This window comes from Vidua macroura, chromosome 1 (genome assembly GCF_024509145.1).
Source record: "Vidua macroura isolate BioBank_ID:100142 chromosome 1, ASM2450914v1, whole genome shotgun sequence".
Taxonomy (NCBI): domain Eukaryota; kingdom Metazoa; phylum Chordata; class Aves; order Passeriformes; family Viduidae; genus Vidua; species Vidua macroura.
The window spans coordinates 127,080,972-127,100,277 of NC_071571.1; the positions used below are offsets into that span (position 1 = coordinate 127,080,972).

The 19,306-nt window shown below is 36.0% G+C and overlaps 1 protein-coding gene across 5 annotated transcripts in view; it reads left to right on the plus strand.

Moving 5' to 3' along the window:
* RALYL (RALY RNA binding protein like) overlaps positions 1-19,306 on the plus strand; it is a 376,618-nt gene that overhangs the window by 332,671 nt on the left and 24,641 nt on the right. For 4 of the 5 annotated variants that reach the window (XM_053989333.1, XM_053989327.1, XM_053989351.1 and 1 more), the window contains 4 exons: positions 5,876-5,923; positions 9,702-9,865; positions 10,535-10,615; positions 19,136-19,249. In XM_053989333.1, coding sequence (XP_053845308.1) covers positions 5,876-5,923; positions 9,702-9,865; positions 10,535-10,615; positions 19,136-19,249 — 407 coding nt within the window. The remainder of the gene's footprint in view (positions 1-5,875; positions 5,924-9,701; positions 9,866-10,534; positions 10,616-19,135; positions 19,250-19,306) is intronic. The other variant, XM_053989341.1, reaches the window with a different exon arrangement.

Below are 19,306 nucleotides of genomic sequence, written 5' to 3' on the forward strand. Positions count from 1 at the left end.
CCTTTCTTTTACAATTTTTCTACCTAAGTGCAAGAGTAGTCAACCTAGCAATGGTCTAGAGGATACGCAGCTGGTTGTGTGATGCACAACTGGCCTTTCCACTCATCTCTGGCCAGACTGGAATTGAATCCAGTTCTGTGCTCGGTTACAGAAGAATCTCCTTATCAGATGCATTTGCCATGGAAATTATTACACAGTGGGTCAGGAGTAAAAGAATGCTTTTGCAGATTCACAGAATCTGGTATCTTCATTTTTATTCTAACTGCACTTGCAAAGCATCATCTTGGAAAAACAGTCCCTATGGCTTGACTTCACAAGCAGTACTCAGGACACTGAAAGTTCTGTCTCCTTCACATCTCCATTTTGCTGCTTTAAATCTTGAGTTGCTCAATCCAAAATAACTAAATTACCTAGTAATTTAATCAGTAAACTTAGTGTAAATGAGAACACAAACTTAAGCCTTTTGACATTTTGAAAAATGGAAAGGAAAGCACATGATGCAATTTTCTAGATTTTTTTTCTTTTACATTGTCACATTCCACTTAATTAATTTTTCGTAAACCATGCTTTTGTGTTTCATTCAGTGCTTCTAAGACAGCTTCTCTGAAAAGTACATAAAGTTTCAGAGTTCTGTTTTTGTAATCTTAAATAGTCTTTCAACTTCAGTGCTACCACTATGATTTTAATTTAAGCTGCTGTTCAGTGAAATGCTGTGGAAACACTCAACCCATCACTTAATCCTGCACCTGTCAACAAGAGTCTGCTGTAGTTGTCACACCAAGTCAAATGACACTCCTTCAATGTACACAATATTATTAGCAAATTGGATAATCAATCACATGTGTATGGTTTGACAGTAGTACTGTGAACACACTGAATTTAAAACAGATTTTTAACAGGCAGGACTCATCTCTCTTGTACTAAGAAAAAATACCATAGGGACATTATGAACTCCCCAATCAGACTATACATTTAAAGGACACCTTGGGAAATGGTTGGGCCACTTGAAATCCTTTTCTTTGCCTTACTATGAAATGTTCCTATGGAAAACATAAATAATTGAACATTACTTTAGATGACAGAAAAATAGTTTTGCAACAGGAGGAGAAAGGTTGGGGAGATATTAAGTAGATTTACACAGGTATATTTATATTAAAAAGGTACTCTTTTGTTTCTAAAGATCATCAGGATAACATCAGGATAACTGCAGCCACAGTAAGTAGTTTTAGTTAGAAGGAATTCTAATACTTAGCCATACAGAAAATTATTGGGGTTTAGTTTTGCCTGCATCACTATTGTCTGTCTTGCTTCCATAATCAACTCTGAAACCAGCTGATCCCCAGAGTCTGAATATTGATCTCAATTTCTTTGTTCTTGTTCAATGTCTATTTCACAAGCTTTGCCTAATCCTCTACAGGAAAATGTCTTAGTGTTTCAATTACCTGATTGCGTATATGCAACTTTGAATATTTGCCCAAACTTTGCCTAAAATTCAGGTTGCACAATAAATTCAACAGTTTTCCCAAAATGCATTTCACTGGGATAAGAGTTCTTGGAAGAGAGAATGAAAGTAGAGAAGGAACATATCTAGAGACAGAAAAAATACAGCCTGATCATATTGCAAATAAATTCTGCCTAGAGCCTGCAGAAAGATACTTTAATGGAAAATGGAGTACTGTATGTCATCTTTTTTATGTATACATGTCCTCCTTGGACAAAATGCACCTCTTCAGATTAGAACTGCAAGAAATTTTTCAGTTTTGCAGAAAAAAACCCCATCCATTTAAAATATTACATTTCATGCTGCACTTTTTGAAACTTAACTCCTTATTTTTTCCCCACTCAGGAAAAAATACATCTTGCTCTTATTAATTAAATAAATTTGCAGAATTAGGAAAAAAATTAAAAAACTTTTATTAGCTTATGGTTACAAAATTACTATGCAATTTAATCCTTAATTGAAATATACAGATGGTAGATTATGTTCAGTTGTTTGGCATTTTGGGACAAGTGATTGGGGATTTTGGTGTTAAAATTTTCCTTTTAACTATACTTATTTGCCCTCATAACTTCATTATGGACATGAATGTAAAATACTTCTCTGCAATTATTTTTCCTCTTCCAGCCCCTTCTTTTTTCCTGCAAACATCTAATATATTAGTTGAAAGAATCACTGAAATAGTTTGTCTTTTGACAGTAAGTTGGTCAGCAAAAAAGCATGCTCTGGAGAATGTTCTTTTTCTCTGTAGAACATACAATCTGAACTGCAAAACAGCAGTGTCCCTCCACTTCTATGAGCATTCTCATCCTTACATAAAATTGAATTTTCTTTAAAGTAAAGGTGGGATTCAGCCCACCAATTTGATTCATGTTTGAGAATATAGGTAACCATCCACTGAAAAGTGGCTTGAAATCTCCAGCATTTTTTTTCAACAGCTTATGGAAGTAACTTCCATCTGATTGATTTTCTAATAGGGAAAGTTTCCATCTCTCGATGCTTCTTCTCTAAATCATCTAGCTACCCTCATCAACTTCCTTTTTAACATCATATCAGTTTAGACTGATTCTCTTTTGCTCTCAACAAGAACAATTTCTAACACTCTAATCCCATGACATGAGAAATGATTTCACAAATGACTGGAATACTAATTTCAACCATTAGGTTGATATGGGCTTCCCAAAAAGAATTTGATTGAACAAATATTGCTTTTATATTTAATACTTTTATTCAGGCCTCACAACAGAGAAGAAACTGACAGTATAAATTGCAATAGCACCATCAATTAAATTAAGATCCATTATGCCTTTTCTGTCAACATTTATGATTTAAATATCTTTGTACCTGTGGAAAGAAAAAAACAATATTAGCTAAGGCTGATTTAAATGGAACACAAAAGTCTTGTTGACAGGAACATAACAAAAGGTATTTCTGCTCTGTCCTGCATTAATTCTCCTAAAGTTAAAACAACCCCACAGAAGTCAGTTATACTACTGATGTTTGGAGCCAAGTTAAAACAGGATGTGATCATTAGTTTATAAATATCTTTTGAGGGCATAGCATAGAGAATGGAAAAAAGATTGTACTTTTGTAGTAATATGATTTAAACATCAGGTATATAAAGACATAATAGCATCCATACATTTATTTCAAAGATGCAGAATGATAACTGTATTTGCCCACTTGGCACATGTGCAACTGCTAATATGCACAGGAACTTTGAATACATACAGCATCATAGCTCTGAAAATATGGTCTGGGGGAAACATTTATTCTTCAGGCATACAGAGTTTTAAATATATGCATAGTGCTTAGTGAAACCACGAGGGACAGCTTGTACAAGATTGTCTTGGTGATACTAAATTAGGAAAAGGAACCATGACTTTTGCTTAGTAGAAGCACATTTTATTGATGAGTTTTCTTTGCTTCATTGTGAGACACATGTAAAGTAGTGTCTTTTACTGTCTACTGCATTAATATCAGCATCATGCAGGCAGTTCTATTGTTAATATTGTTGAGAAGGCACATGATTGTGGGTAAGTAATCTGCTTGTTTACAGTGCCATTAGGAAACTGCTGACTCCACCAGTTCACAGGCTTTTTTAAACCTCTCTCTGCTTCTGACCTGCTGAGTATTTGCTATTCAACACTGTATGAGTGATTACCTGTGGCTTCCATTATACAGGCTGTTGGGTTGCTAAGGAATAACTCTCAAGAGGTTAAGAGCCTTGTAGTCACCTTGATCTCAGTGCCAGTGAATATCTGTGCTAATTTTCTGCTTGGTGTTATACTGCAGCACTCACCAAGTCTTATGTCTGTCCCTTGACATGAAGAAATAGGAACAATTATGGCTGTAGATGGAGAGATGTACTGGTTGCTTTCACACTATAATCTCTTCAACATGTTATCACTGATGAAACATCATCATACAACATACCTATTGAGGGGCCAGCAGTCCTTTTGCTGTTCTCTAAGCCAGAGCTGACTTACTATAGAAAAATATAGTCGTCCTTCAGCCTTACTCTAGCTGGTGCCAGTGAATTATTCTTCACCAGCTTAATGGTCTTCAACCTTGAAAAAGTGAATTTGTCCGATCTTTATGCAAATCAAATAAATGTCAACTCCAGGCAAAAGGTTTCGTGTGACAGGGCTTTTAAATTTAATATTTTTTCTTCAAATTGCCCATTATCTTATACTTAGAAACACACATGGAATATTGAGTATGGGCTTACTGAAGCTATTAATCATTCAGCTAAATAAAACCATTAGTAAGCTGTAAATAAAATAATATCTTTGATACCTGCTACTTCTTAGTTCCATGCAGACTGAAGTGAAAAACAAAATTGGAGCTGTCATATAGTTTAGGAAAAAAAAATACTAGTTTTACATTAAGATACTGACACATGACTATACACAGCCTACTATTATTTAAAGATATTTTGCATCCTCTACCACACAACCTTACCTGCTGCTGGATTCTAGTCTCTCAGGGTTGTTCAATTCAGTGTTTCACATGAAATGCATCTTAGGATTTCTTTTCTCAAATAAATTACAAAAAGGGCCACAGTCATCTGCAGCTCCCATGATCTTCTACTGTAATATTGTGCAGGCAAACAGTACAACTTAGAATTCTATTATTTGCAATTGGGCACTTGCATGTGAAAGAAGTGTGTAGAGATGGAAATTGTGCCCTGACCTGCTTTGGTAGAATTCTTGACATATTTATCAAAATATGCACTAAAAACCCCAATTTGCTCAATGTTCAAGAGCTATCATTCACATTATCATTAAATCACACTATCATTCTATAATGTCCCTTTATTTTCAGGGAAAGTTTTCTTCTGTGCTTTGTCCTTTCTACCTCTGTCTTTTCTACCTTTTTCCTTTTTCACTTAAAGCTTCTCCTTTTGTGATACTTTCTTGATGTTTCTTACTTTTACTATTCATTATTATACTTCTCAAAACACAATACTTCTCAAAACATGCTCAAAAGAGCATGTTACTAGGCAGAGTATAAATAAACCCATGTGACTTTTCCATGCAGAGCCTTTATTGGCTCATTGGTTGTTGGTTTGGGGCAGGGGGTGTTTGGGTATATGAGATAGATAGGACTTTGTTATTTCTTCACCACAAAAGTAGAAAGTTGCTAATGGAATGCAAAACCAGGAATCTGGGATTGACTTTGCTATTGACAGCTCAAAAGTAATTTTCTCATGGACCTGTGTAATTTCACATTTGTTCATTTCCCTTGATGGTGCCTGTCTTTTCTTAGATTGGTATGTATATTCCTTCCTGAACCTGAGAGGAAATGCATCCCTTTAACACTTATTTAGCATTTATTTTTTTTAACTTTTTATTTTTTCTCTCTTGGATGAAAATAATTTGGTGAACTGAAGGACCAGCAAGAAGTCCAATCATTTCATGTTTCTCTAAATCAAAGTAATTTTCTTAGCTCACCTTCTCACTCATTTCCCACTCTTTCATGTATTTAACTGTCTTCCAACTCCACTGATGATGCTATATTAGAACAGAAAAGAAGAGGGTGTCAGTTTTGAATGCTAACTTCATTTGATCACTCAGAGAATTACACTATAATGATCCTCTAATTACAGAGCTGTCTCACTGTGTTAAATCCTATCTGTGTGCTGTCAACTGTTTACACAGTTCTGCGTGCCCCAGACTTCACATTTCCAAATATACAGTGATAGCTAACAGCATTGACAAATATAATGTACATTGTACACAGTACAAAAGAAGTGGAAGGACTTTGAAAAAAGGATAGAAATTTGAGAGTAAGCCCATATTACCACAGATGTTTTAATCATTATGTATTTTCCTATAATCTAGTTCATTCTTGTTTTTCTGTGTTTTTCCACAGTGGTTATGTCTTTGATTATGATTACTACAGAGATGATTTCTACAATCGGTATGTGTGCCTGTACTTTTGTATATCCTACATAATTTCTCGTGTTTGTTGATAATATAATCCCATTGTTTGGTTAAACAGGCCAGTTCTGATTTTATTGATTATTCATTGCATTATTTCTGTCATGTATCAGAAGACTATTTTTAATATTTCGCAGAGAAATCACCACCATCAAATGTATGCTTACTAAATAGATCTTTAGATTTTATCCTTCTCTAAGAGCTTTTGGGGTATTTGCTGTGCTGAACAGTTTAATGGTAGTTTAATAGAGTTCTTCCAGGCTTCCTTTCACTGGGATGTATATTGGCTGCAAAATTCTTCAGTATGATGTTCCTGGCTTTGTATTTTCATCCATGTGTACAAAAAGACACAATGTCTCCTCAAGAATGTTCCAAGAATGTTTAGAAGTCCAGAAGAACTCTGAGAGAAGCAAAAGGGCAAGCTGAACAGTGTGTTCCTGTAGGACAAAAATAATTTGGATGCATGAGCAATTGGAGATTCTGCCTTGAGTAGTTACACACAGCCTAGCTTAACACTATGAAAATGTATTTACTCAGATGTAGCAGAATCCCCACAACACAGAAGTAGTAAGAATGATCACAGATAACCAACTTCTTATCCAGCAGTGTTGTGTTTTTTGCATTAGAGCAGCTTGGTTTGGCACAGGACAAGTGAGCCAGAGAGGAACAAAGCATTGCTCCACCGACCTGTTCTGGTATTTCTTCTGTGTAAAGTAATGGACAGTAGCAAGGGAAGAGTTTACACCCAGAAGTTAAGTTAGCATGTGCTATATACCTTTCTGCTAAGGAACACAGTAAGAAAAATGTAGAAACAATATTTTCGTGTTTTTCTCCTGATGTGGGTTCAATTTGAGGCACTAGTTTTAGCTTTGCATATAAACCACCGTACCCCCTTTGGACAAAAATAGTGAGATTACATAGATTATGAACATATGAAGTAAAAGCTATCAAAGCAGTTTAATCCTGCTCAGCCCAGCCTTTGCAGTAGGAGTAGCACATGTCCTATAAAAAATTGATTTCTATAGGCTTTTATTTATTTTTTCCAAGGTTACAGCTCTGAATTTCATCTGTGGAATTGTATGGTTTTAAACAGAATAATGTTTCTCATCTATGCCACACGAATATTAAAGGTATATGTCTAGCTTTTTCCTCAGTTCTGTATTTTATGGGTAGCAGAAATGATAAACTGTAATGGTTAATTTTCACCAAGAAAAAAAAAAAAAAAATTAAAAAAAAAAAAAAAAAAAAAAACAAAAACAAAAAAAAACTTATTGGACATTAAGGGTTGCTTCTTGGTGTCTCTTTTGATAACTGTGTTGTTATGGAAAACCATTGACAGTGAAATGTATCCATAGATCTATTCAATAGTATAATTTTTTTTTTAATTTAGAAGTCTTTCAGAATTAAGACAGGAGAACTTCTATGGTAGAAAACCTGCATATGAGGTTGGCCTCATAAGGCTGGACATGCTGATCTGAAAATAAAAACTGTACAAGGCAAATAGTCTTTATATACAAGTTGATGAAGGGAAAGATGAAAATCTCAATATAGTAGTCATAGAAAAGAAAATCCCATGGAGAATTTGGTATACAAACTACTTATAGGAAATATAAATTAAGAAATATAGTCAGGATTCTTTGAATTTTTGAACTTCTGAACTTTCTGAATTTCTATGTTTTATCCCAAATCATAAATCTTCTTTTCTAATATTTCAACCAATTAATGTTATTAACTTTCCCAACTCCCTGAAGGGAGAATATATCTTTCTTACCTTGACTAAAGCAGTGATGGGGCAAAAAAGGGTGTCAGGAATGGATAGTTCTTTAAAATAAAATCTATATGAAGACAGATTGGCAAGATCAGAACTGTAAATTTAGAAGGGTGACTGAAAGAAAAGGCATAGTTGTATGCACACTAGTGATTACTGGGGCAGAGAATTGCTTTGGAACTAAGCATTTCTCTTTATCATTTCTCATATTACAGGCACCAGAAATACAGGCATGGTGCTTCAAAACTATAAATGGAAGCACAGTTTTTTAGAAGAAAGCATATTATTGGAATGTACAGAACAGGGCAAAATGAAATACCAAGCCCAAAAGCTTTGCATAATTTCACAAACAAAAGCAGGAATAGATTGATAACAGTCATTTAGATAAACATTCTTTTATATATTTCGAGAAAAGGAAGCATAGTTTCACAGTTCACTATATTATCTAAGCACAAACTATTGGAAGCTAAAAAAATGTCACCTTCAGACTAAAAATCATATTATGAACTTTTGCATGACAGCTTATAGCACTTCAGAAACATTTTTGCCCAGTAATATCATAAAGGAGTTTTTGACCAACCTACAGATCATTTAACATGATAAATGATGAGTGACAATAAACACTAATATTTGTGTTAAAAGTAAAAAAAATGTTTAGTGTCCATTTTCACACACAATTCTTTAGTTATGCTAACAATGGCTAGAAGCTGTTCATTTGTGGGAATATTTGAGGCCATGGATTTCAGTCACTGAGTGTGACAGGACCTCTGTGTCACATTTTGTAGGCAGCTATGGAAAAGGAGGGAGATGATTACACTGTCTGTAGGATTACAGTACAGACAGAAGTGTGGTTTGTATGTACTTACCAGAAAATAGGTTAGAATATTTAAATTTGACTCTGAGTTCTGTTCATTATACTGTTAGATGCTGTGGTGAGTGAATTTCTGTTTCTTGTGTGTCTGTTTTCAAATGTGTATCTATCTGCCCAGCTGGATGACAGTACTCACAACTGTGAAAATTAAAACATCTGGTTATAAATGTCCATAATTACTAGTTGCAAGTAAATTTGAGAATATTTTATGAGGATGTTGCTTATCCCTCTGCTTCAGACTCTGAACTGGAAATCTTTGTTTTCTGAACTTTCTTCTCCTGACCTATTGTATCCAGAAGCCATATATTTTATGTTCTAAATATATCTGTAACTTTGATTATCTTTTTTACTACCTTTATTTCCCTCTACACAGGTTAGCTACCTACTATTGATAACTGTATCCTTAGGATTAGGCTATTCTGTTTGGGAACAAAAGTTCATTTTTGTCATAGAGTATCTTTTATTGACTGTAGTGGTAAAAATCTGCCTGCTACAGTGGTTTTGGTTTGAACAATTTTTTTTTTTTTTTTTTTATTAAGCATGCTTGGGTATTTTAGTATTTCTACACCAATTCATTCAGCAATAAAGAGAGCATATGCAAAAACTCTTGTTATTTCAGAAACTGCAGAATATTTCTTTATGGTGATTGTTGTCTTCAGGAAAGTTCTCTTTTCTACTTTACTTTTACATCTTTAAGAATAGCAAATAGAAAGCTAGAATTTAAGCCATGCATGTAATAAAGGAGCTGAAATGTCACAACAAAATGTACTGCTCTTGGCTGTGAACAATGAAATAATGTGGACCTGTGGAAAGCAAGTTATGGATTTTCCACACAGCAAATAGGAGAGTCCCATAATACATCCTTCATTTAAATGACACACAAAAAAATCTGAGCTGGTCTGCACACCAGTGTGTGACTGAAATCTGAATAAGGCACTTAATGTGCATAGGTCCTTGAAATCTAATTTGACTTGATATAAAGTGATTACAGTTTCAAAGGGTAATTTTCTCAGATAACATGCAAATGTTATCAGAAAACAGAAATCAGAAAAAACAGAGTTCCCATGACATGAAATCACAGAGGGGTTTGTGGAGTCCAGCTGACTTAATCTTTTCTAGGTTGTTTGATTACCATGGCCGTGTCCCCCCACCGCCCCGTGCAGTGATTCCACTCAAACGTCCTCGTGTGGCTGTGACAACAACTCGTAGAGGCAAAGGGGTTTTCTCCATGAAGGGAGCATCACGGTCCACTTCAAGTGGGGCTTCTTCCTCAGGATCCAAATGTGAGTTGCTCTTATCAGTCAAATATTATTGAAACAATGATCCTAGCAATTTCTGCAAACAGCTTCCACTATATAGGTAGCCCTATTGCAGTCATTTCCTAGCCTAAATCTCTAGCTTGAAAAACTGGTTTGATTACCAAAGCTTCCAGGCCTCTCCTGCAAGTCAAGGAGCACATTGATGACATTTTTGAAGGAAATTCTTTCAACATTTGACCTGCTCCCTTGGCCTCAGAAAAAGGCTTTTTAAAATCTCCTCTCAACCTGACTGTTCATAAACCATGAGATCTTGTGAACCGCTGGTAATAAAAAAAAAAAAAATATATAATAATCTTGTTACAGACAGACAGAGGCACCTTGATTTCTGTGGAGACCTCAGGGTTGTATGTAAGCTGGTAGGGGTGGACTGGGCAGGGGGGGCAGGGGAGGTTGGGTTATGGTTCTCTTTTTTACCAGATTCCTTTGAGTGTAGAAAGAGGCAAAATGTCTTTGTTTTAAAGGAAGTTCAAAACAGGATTGGCAACTTGGGCTTATTTAACCCTTCTTTAGTGAATAAGAAGGGTTAATAGAAGAACTAGGTGAACAATAGGTGTTCCCTCCTTCAAGCTCACCAAGCTCCCCACTCCCTAGTATGTCCTGGGAACTTCATCTTCCTCTTCGTGCATCTTTCAGCACCCACCCGTCTTCCCCTGTCCCTTATGTGGAGTGATACTGTCCTTGGAAGAGTCACTGGAAGAGGAAGAGAAAGATCAGGTAGGGATCAGATATTAGAAAGAATGAAGGAACTTCAATAAGTCTTTTGCAGTACTAGTGGCCAGCAAAATATCATGCTGTCTTACCATGAATAGGTGAATCCATCAACAGTACATCTTACTGCCAGAGGAGTTAATTGCGGCATCAACAGGACCCAGTCATATACTCTGTTTGAATAACATATTCAAATCTTACATGCTAGTATCAAACAAAGAAGATGGACCTTGTGAGCCCATTAGGATCCATTCTTGATCCTATTGTATGACCAGATGATATCAGACACCTTGAAGGAAAACATGTAATAAACATGTAAATGCATGTGACTGAAAAAATGGACACGTGGAAAACACAACTAAAGATAATGTTGTGCACTCAGGAATAAGGATCTCAAGACATTCCTTGGAAAGGATGATGTTCTGACAGACAGGCTCTGTTGCATGTACAGTTAAATCACTTCCAAATCTCCAGGGAATGAATGGGCAGGACGTCCATTACCACTAACAAGAGCTTTGATGCCTAACACACAGGAAGACATCTAAATTTAGGTGTCATATTATGAAGCTCACTCAGACCCTAAAAGGATGTCTGGGAGTAGCAATATTTCCTTTGTTCTCTGGAGGATGAACATGAGCCTAGACATTTTCATATGCACCTTGAAGTGCATATGAACTCTTTCCTCAATATTTTAAGTAATAAATTTTGTTTTCTTCTATTATTTTAAAAGAAATGAAGCAGCTCAAGTTCTTCACTTTAGGAAACTTAGAACTTAAATTACTTTGTCAGTCCTTTTCAGTCCTTGGATCTTTGGAGTTTCACACAGTGAACTAAAGCTTTAGTTAGATCTCATTTTTTCATCATTTTCTGTTGTCTTATCTATATGAATACTTAGAAGTATCAGTGCATTCAAATTATTAGTTGTCCTAAAGTATGCATTGGGCTTTTTTGATGCACATTGACATGAAAAGAGAGTTTATTTTCAGATAAGTTTTTTATATATTTTTCTCATTGTCCAGAACAAGAATAACTATAAAATTCTTCTAGAGAGCTGAGGATCTTAGTGTTTGTATCCCAACAAATGTCAAGAAAAGCTCTCACCCAGAAACCTGAATTTCTATTGTAGTGAATGAGGGAGAGAATATTACATTAATATGCAGATATTTATTTAATATACAGATATTTGTTCCTCAGAACTACTGAAAAAATTGCTTTATTTCTTCTACATTTCAAAAAATTCTTTGTAATACTGTGTTAGGACTTAAATAATGCATAGCATATATTATAGGGTTCAACCCTAGTCCAAGTATCCAGAGGCAGTATAAGATTTACAAACCACTGCCTGCAAAATACGGCAAATATTGCAGAAACTATAAATTATTTAATGGAAGTGCAATCAGGAGTATCCAGACCCAAACAGACAGTGTTATTCCCCAGTGGAGGTATCCTTCAATGTATTTAGGTGTGATCTGAATTATAAAAGTGTCAGTCTTAGAGCTCCAGGTATTTGGACAAGATCATCCTTGGATCCAGCTCTTTAACTGAAAGGAGAGCTGCAAGATGCATCACTTAAAACATTGGCTTTTTGACCTATGTTAGTTTCTATCTTCAATTCATTACAATGACAATTGGAAAAAAAAATGCAGGCTTTTTATTGTCATAAAATAAATAGCACAAAATTTTCTTTCTGCATGCAGAAAGATCTTTAAAAGGAGTCAGACACACAATATACAAATTTTCATGCCTAATTTTCCCAAAGAATTACTTCCCTTTTTGTCAATTCCAGTCAACCCACCATAAATGTAGAAACATGATTTTGTTGACTTGGACAGGAATGTAATCAGCTTATTGTAAGAACTTTATCAGAGAAATAGCAGAGCCATTCCCTTAGAACTTCAATTTTTTTAAGTAGAGAAGGTATGTTTTGCAACTTCCTTTGCCATTTTCTTGGAAAATTTGGTTATATTGAATTGTGTGAGAAAGCAATTTAATATTTTGTAGCCCCTTACTCTATACTGCTAATCTGAACCCCTTGAACTAATGCACTATCAATTCTAACATTAATTTATTGTTAGGTAAATAAAGGATTTCTTCAGTAAGGAGAAATGTAGTTCATGGGAAGGAAGCCATTCTGAGTTTAATGAAATATATTAATTGCAAATTTAGAATTAACAATGTCAAAATGGTATTGACAATGCTTGGAAGATTTAACTCCCATATAGCAAAACTCTCATGAGATCACTTTCCTTAAGAGACCTTTCAGATGTAAGTAGAAATCTCACAGATATGAGATTCACACTCAGACTGGATCCAGAAAATGAACCCATACTTGTCATATTAAAGGTCAGAACACAGCAGACCCCTAAGTGAAATCACCAGAATCAAAAGGACTCACTTCAGAAAAACAGAAATCCAAAGGCAGATGTTTATTGTTGCACAAATCTATTTAAAAAATCATAGTATCAAAAATGCCTTGCTCATTGATAAGCATATCTGCAAAATACCTGCCAGCACAGTAAACTCCTGTTTGACCAAAAAGTGACAATATGTGTTTTAAATCTGCTTCCAAAACATAAGATTTTATTTCTTTCCTAAATCCATAATTTTTCCAGGAACAGTTATCAATATTTTGTTTTCTTTTTAACTCCAAAGACTAGAAGAACATAAATCAGCATTTCCAAATTACCAAAAGTAACTCACAAAATTAAACATGTTGGTAGGTAAATCACACATAGTAGTTCTTCATGTTAATGGTATGAAGCAGTATATTCAAATTGCTATTTAGAACTGGGAAGAGCACACTTTTTATTACAATGTAGAATTTGAAGTGCTCAGAGTGTGCACTTTCATTTTGTAGATCTGAAATCAGGAGGAAAATATTAATCAAATCTTTTATACTCTGTGTGGTTGAAATAAGGAGTAGACACTTCAGATGTTAAAATATGTATTGAATTATATCTTTAAATGAATTCATTTTGACTCATAGAGTTTATATTTAGCTTCCTCAGCTGATCCATTTTTCAGTGATATCTACAGTAATAAAATATGATAAAATAATTTATATTAAACATGAAGGGCTTAGTTAAAAATACATGACATTTCTTCCCAAAGAATCTGAATCACACTTTGTGGATGAATCAATTTGCAGTTACAGCAAAAAATATGTTTCACGAAAAGCTATAATTCAACAGTACCACTTTCATTTTTAAAAATGCAATTGATCTTCATTTTATTCCTCTTATAATGCACTGGATGTGACTGTCTCCTTTGGTGTTAGATGCTTCAATGAAAGATGCATTCTAGAAGGCCACAAAGGGCTAAAAGGGTCACTGAATCAAATTCCTTACTCTTGCAAGTAGCAGCATCATCAAATCCTTTAACATACATCTTAAAAGTAGTTGGGGTTTGGTTTTTTCCTGTTCCTTGTGATTTCCATCTTAAGTTTGTTTCTCATTTGTTCATATTCTTTTGTTGTTGTTGTTGTTGTTGCTGTTCCAACACTGTTTTAGCATAAAAGTGTTATTTCTTTTTACCTTTTTTTGTCTTCAGCAAACAAGTAAAACACTTCTGTTACACTAAAGGCTTTCCATTTTTATAGTCATCTTCAGAGCTGTTCTCCACATGTACCTGCTAGAATCAGTGGTTCAACCTGTACTCTCCAGGTCCTCATACAGAGACAATACACTTCTCCATCCTTTGCAATACATCATTTGACACACCTTAGCATTGCATTTTCCTTCTGATGGTTGCAAATAGTGATAGTCTGTTATCAACCCAAGGATAATTCTGTCACTATCTTCTTCTGCTGATGAGCCTTGGTACTAAGAGTAGGACTTCTGTTGTTAATTGTAGGGTTTTTTCAGTGAAATCTCATTATTTTGTTTCTAATGTAACATTCCCTAAAATCACCTCACCTCTTCTTCCATTCCAGTTTACTCTGAATAAGTGATATCTTTCAATGTCATGTCATCAGCAAATTTCACCTGTTTATTTACATTTTTGTATCAGAGTTGTTGAAGATATTTAGCCATTACTAGTTTCATTAATAATTATTCTCCCTTTCAATATGTGCATTTCTGTTATCTGCTGTCCTTTATTTTATCTGTTAATTGGGAAAAAATTCCCAAAGAGTAAGTTATTTTATTTTCCTACTCTACTGCTCAAAAGCAGATGAACAGATATTTTGGATGCATGCAGTTCTGGTATCATGTTTACCAACAGCTTTATTTCTTGCTGAGATCAATTTAAAAAAAAAATGCATGATGTTTTAAAGAAGTATTTATATACTCAAAGCAGGACACCTAGAGGACAAAATTTATAATCTTTACATTTTATCTTTGTTGTAACACTGCTTTAAAAACCTGAAGTTCTTGCCAAGTACTATCACAGACTCACAGAATGGTTGAGTTTGGAAGGGACCTCTGGAGCTCCTCTGGTGCAAATGCCCTGCAAAGCAAATTTCCCAGGACTGTGTCTGACTACACCCATGGGAAGAAAAAATAAAATTCTGGTGTTTAGATGAAATTTCACATGCTTTAATTTATGCCAAAGGTCTTTGGTGTGTCAGTGGGGTCTACTGAGAAGAGTCTGGCTTTGTCCTCTTCATTCCCTGCCATACTGGGGAGCCCAGAGGTGGGCACAGTGCCCCACATGTGGCCTCAGAAGTGCTGGCTAGAGTGGTGTGCTAGGTTTGGCTGGGGCAGAGTGAATTTTCCTTTCAGTAGCTACTATAGGGCTGTGCTGTGAATTTGTGCTGGAAACAGCGTTGATGACACAGGGATTTTCAGTTACTGCTGAGCTTACACAGAGTCAAGTCCTTCTCTGCTTCACCCCACCAATGAGCAGGATGGGGATGCATAAGGAACTGGGATGGGACACACCTGGGACAGGTGACCCCAGATGGCCAAAGGGATGTTCCAGACCATGGTATCATCTTCAACAATAAATTAAATGGAAGGTTGGCCAGGGCTTCTTCAGGGCATCTGCCAGTGGGTGTTTTCATTTGCATTGTTTTTATTTCTTGGACTTTATTTCTGTCTCTGTTGTTTTCCTATTATTATTATTATTATTATTATTATCATTATCATTATCATTATCATTATCATTATCATTATATTGTATTTCAATTAATGAACTGTTCTAATCTCAACCAATGAGTTTTCTCACTTTTACCCTCCTTATTTTCTTCCCCCCATCCTTCTGGGTGTTGGAGGGAAGTGAACAACTGTGTGGTGCTCAGTTGCTGGATACAGTTAAACTGTGACGAGGAAAAGATCTGGCTCATGCTCAACTTATTTTTCATCAGAGTCCTTCATAATTTGTCCTTGGTAGTTGCTGCTTACTACAGAAATACCCACTACAGTATAATTGAGAGTGGAATTTCTCTAGGAGAATAATTTTGAAGACTTGTACAATCCTCTGCAAGGTAAAACAATAAGCAATTCAAATAATTACACCATCATAATGTTGGAAACAGAGTGAAAGTTTGGCACTTGTGCAGACTGGTTGAGATTTTTTTCTTTTTTCTTTCAAATTACAAATTACCTTTCAAATTACAGATTACCTTTTTAGTGTTAACTTGAAGCAAATGACTCTATAATCACAGAATCATAGAATAATTTAGACTGGAAAAGACCTCCAGATTGTCCAGTTCAGCCTTTACCTGCTCACTACTTTGTCAGCCATAGCATTAATGTCAGACAGTGGTTTCTTGAACACCTCCAGGGATGGTGACTCCCTAAGCAGTCATTTCCAATGTTTAACCACCATTTCCATAAAGAAATTACTTCTAACATCCAACCTGAACCTCTCCCCAGGTGCAGCTTGAGGCTATGTCCTATTGCCCTATCACCAGTTATGTGGGAGAAGTGGACACCTCCCACCTATCTACAGCCTCCTTTCAGTTTGTTGTAGAGCATGATAAGGTCTCCCCCAAGCCTCCTTTTCTCCAGGCCAAACAACCCTAACTCCCTCAAACTCTTCTCATATGAATTAACTCCTAGACTTTTCACCAGCCTCATTGCCTTCACTGCCCTTCTCTGGAGACTTTCCAGCACCTCAATCTTTCTTCAATTGAGGTGCTTAGAACTGGACACAGCACTCAAGGTGTCTCACCAGTGCTGAGTACAGAGGGACAGTGACTACCCTGGTCATGCTGCCCACATTGTTGCTGATACAGGCCAGGATAATATTGTCCATCTTGGCCACCTGGGCACACACTGGCTCATCTTCAGTCATCTGTTGCCCAGCACCCCCTTGTCCTTTTCCACTGGGGTTTGTTCCGGGAGTCCTTGTTTTTGTCTTGCTCCCTCTGGTGCCATCTTCTTCCCGACCTAGTTTTTCCAGAGACACCACATGGAAGCCCCTGTGTAGCAGACCAGAGATGAACAGCAGCGCTAGGCATGAGCATGTTTCCGTGTCAAACTCAGATGTGCAAACATTTTCTGCTATGCTTAGTAGAGTGGAGACAAATACCATTAGGTCCTTGCAGTGTCACTTCTGGGTCTGACCTTTCAGGCCTGGCCAGCCTGCAGTTTGCCAGTCAAGGGAGCATCCCTGACACAACAGTTCGGCTGCACGGAATGTGTTGCCAACAGGCTTCATGGTGGGTTGCTGCCAGCACTTAGCATTCCCCATTGGAGAAGTTCACAACATTTCACTCTGGATTCTGAGCTTGCTACTCCAAGATGGACCAGCCACTGCCCCTGGGGAATCAGTAACCTTCTAAATATATATTTATCAGAATCTTAACATTTTGTTTCAGATCTGTGGGATTGAAGAATGACCCATTATTTCTCTAAGAACATTTTAAACCTTCATTCTTTAAATACACAAAATAATTCCATCAAATACTGTATAGCATATAAGAGTCTAGCACAAAGGTTAGTTTTATAGAAAAATTTTAGTTTTATAGTTTTATAGAAAAATATGCTTTTTTCTTTAAGTCCTTGTGTTCATTCAATGTAAGATCAGAGGTTTCAGCCTATACTGTGAGATGATGCAATTTCTCAATATGAGCACGATTAAACAAGTGCATTACTGCATATAGCAACCTACTGCCTTTAGCTGACATGCTATACTATAATGCACATGGCCCAGACTCTAAGATAAAAATCTTTGGTTTCAGTGAATATGCTACAAGTTTGGAATAAGGCTCATTTGAGCAAACACCTATTCATTAACTATTACTGAAGCAGGCAATAACTTGTCTTCACACTTCATCATCAGATTGACTGCCCAATACAAATTACCTGAGACACCATGATAACAGACATGGCCAAGGATCGGTGAACAGGACTGATGCAGCAAGATGCAGCCAGAAGACCCTTTTGACAGAAAGGGAACTTGTTCTTCATAGCAGAGCATCCCTTTTCCCAGGGTCAATAAGGACCCTCCTGTTTTGTGTGTCCATGCTCTTGATACACACACCAAAGTCAATGCACATCTTCCTACAGCAGTGGTGGAGAAGTAACAGAGCTCAGTGCTCTTCCACTATCATGGGATGGTCCATTTCTTCCTAGAATAGTTATAAGAGTGACAGCTCTGTTTCCTACTCTGGTCCTTTATGAATGGCTTTATTCTTCCATGCTAGCGCAGAGTTGCCATTTTCTCCTCTTGACCTTTTCCACATGATATCCTAGCACAAACAGGGCAAGTGTATTTGTTTGTGCCAACTGAGCTTAAAACACATGTTCTGATAATGCCAAACTAATGAGATAATTTATGAGGGCTGCAACACTGTTTCCTTTGAAGCCAAAACATGTCCAAATCAGTTACTCCTTCTTAGGTTAGACAATGGGAGCACATTAATAAACAAAAATGAAGAGTAAAGCAGTGCACTAAAGATTTGGAAATTTCAGCTAATAGCTGAAATTTGTAGCTGATGCCTCCATGTCCTTGGATGTGATCATAAAATGAAATATTTTCATATATTATCCATAGCTGGAAAGAGTACAAGAAATTGCCAACTGAAACTGAACTGAAAGCTTTTGAAGCAACAAAACATGACACCTCTTGCAATAAGTTTTTGACTGGAACATAACCTTGCATTCCTGGTTGCCTAGCACTTATATTATCATTCAGTCTTGCTGAGAAATACGTACTGTAAGGGATCTTTTTATTATTGTCAATATTAATACAAAAGAGTCCAGCAAAATAACATTGCAATACTGTGACATGTCTATCGTATTTGAATTATTCTTTCACTATAGGCTGTCTTTAAGTAAAAGTTTCTTGGATTTATGAAGATGTTTTTGAGATGTTTTTTCCTGAAATGACTATTATTGAGCAACACACCTTACATGGACTCTTGCCATTAAGGCTTAGAATCCTGTGGTTTTCTAGGATTCTGCATCTTTAACTAACAAAGTTAATTTTAAAAGTTAAATCTCTGAAAATATTGACAAAAATGAGAGAATAGAATTTCTACTAGACAGAAAAAAAAAAAAGAACATGTTTTACTTGAGGGGGGGAATGTTACCACAAATATAGTTTATTTCATATTTTGCATTTTGCTCTCTTCCACAGTGAAATCAGATGAGTTGCAAACAATCAAGAAAGAATTAACTCAAATAAAAACCAAAATTGACTCCTTGCTAGGGAGACTGGAAAAGATTGAAAAGCAACAAAAAGCTGAAGCAGGTGGGTAAAAGCCATTTTTAGTGAAATGAATTAAATAAGAACCTTGTTACCAGTCAA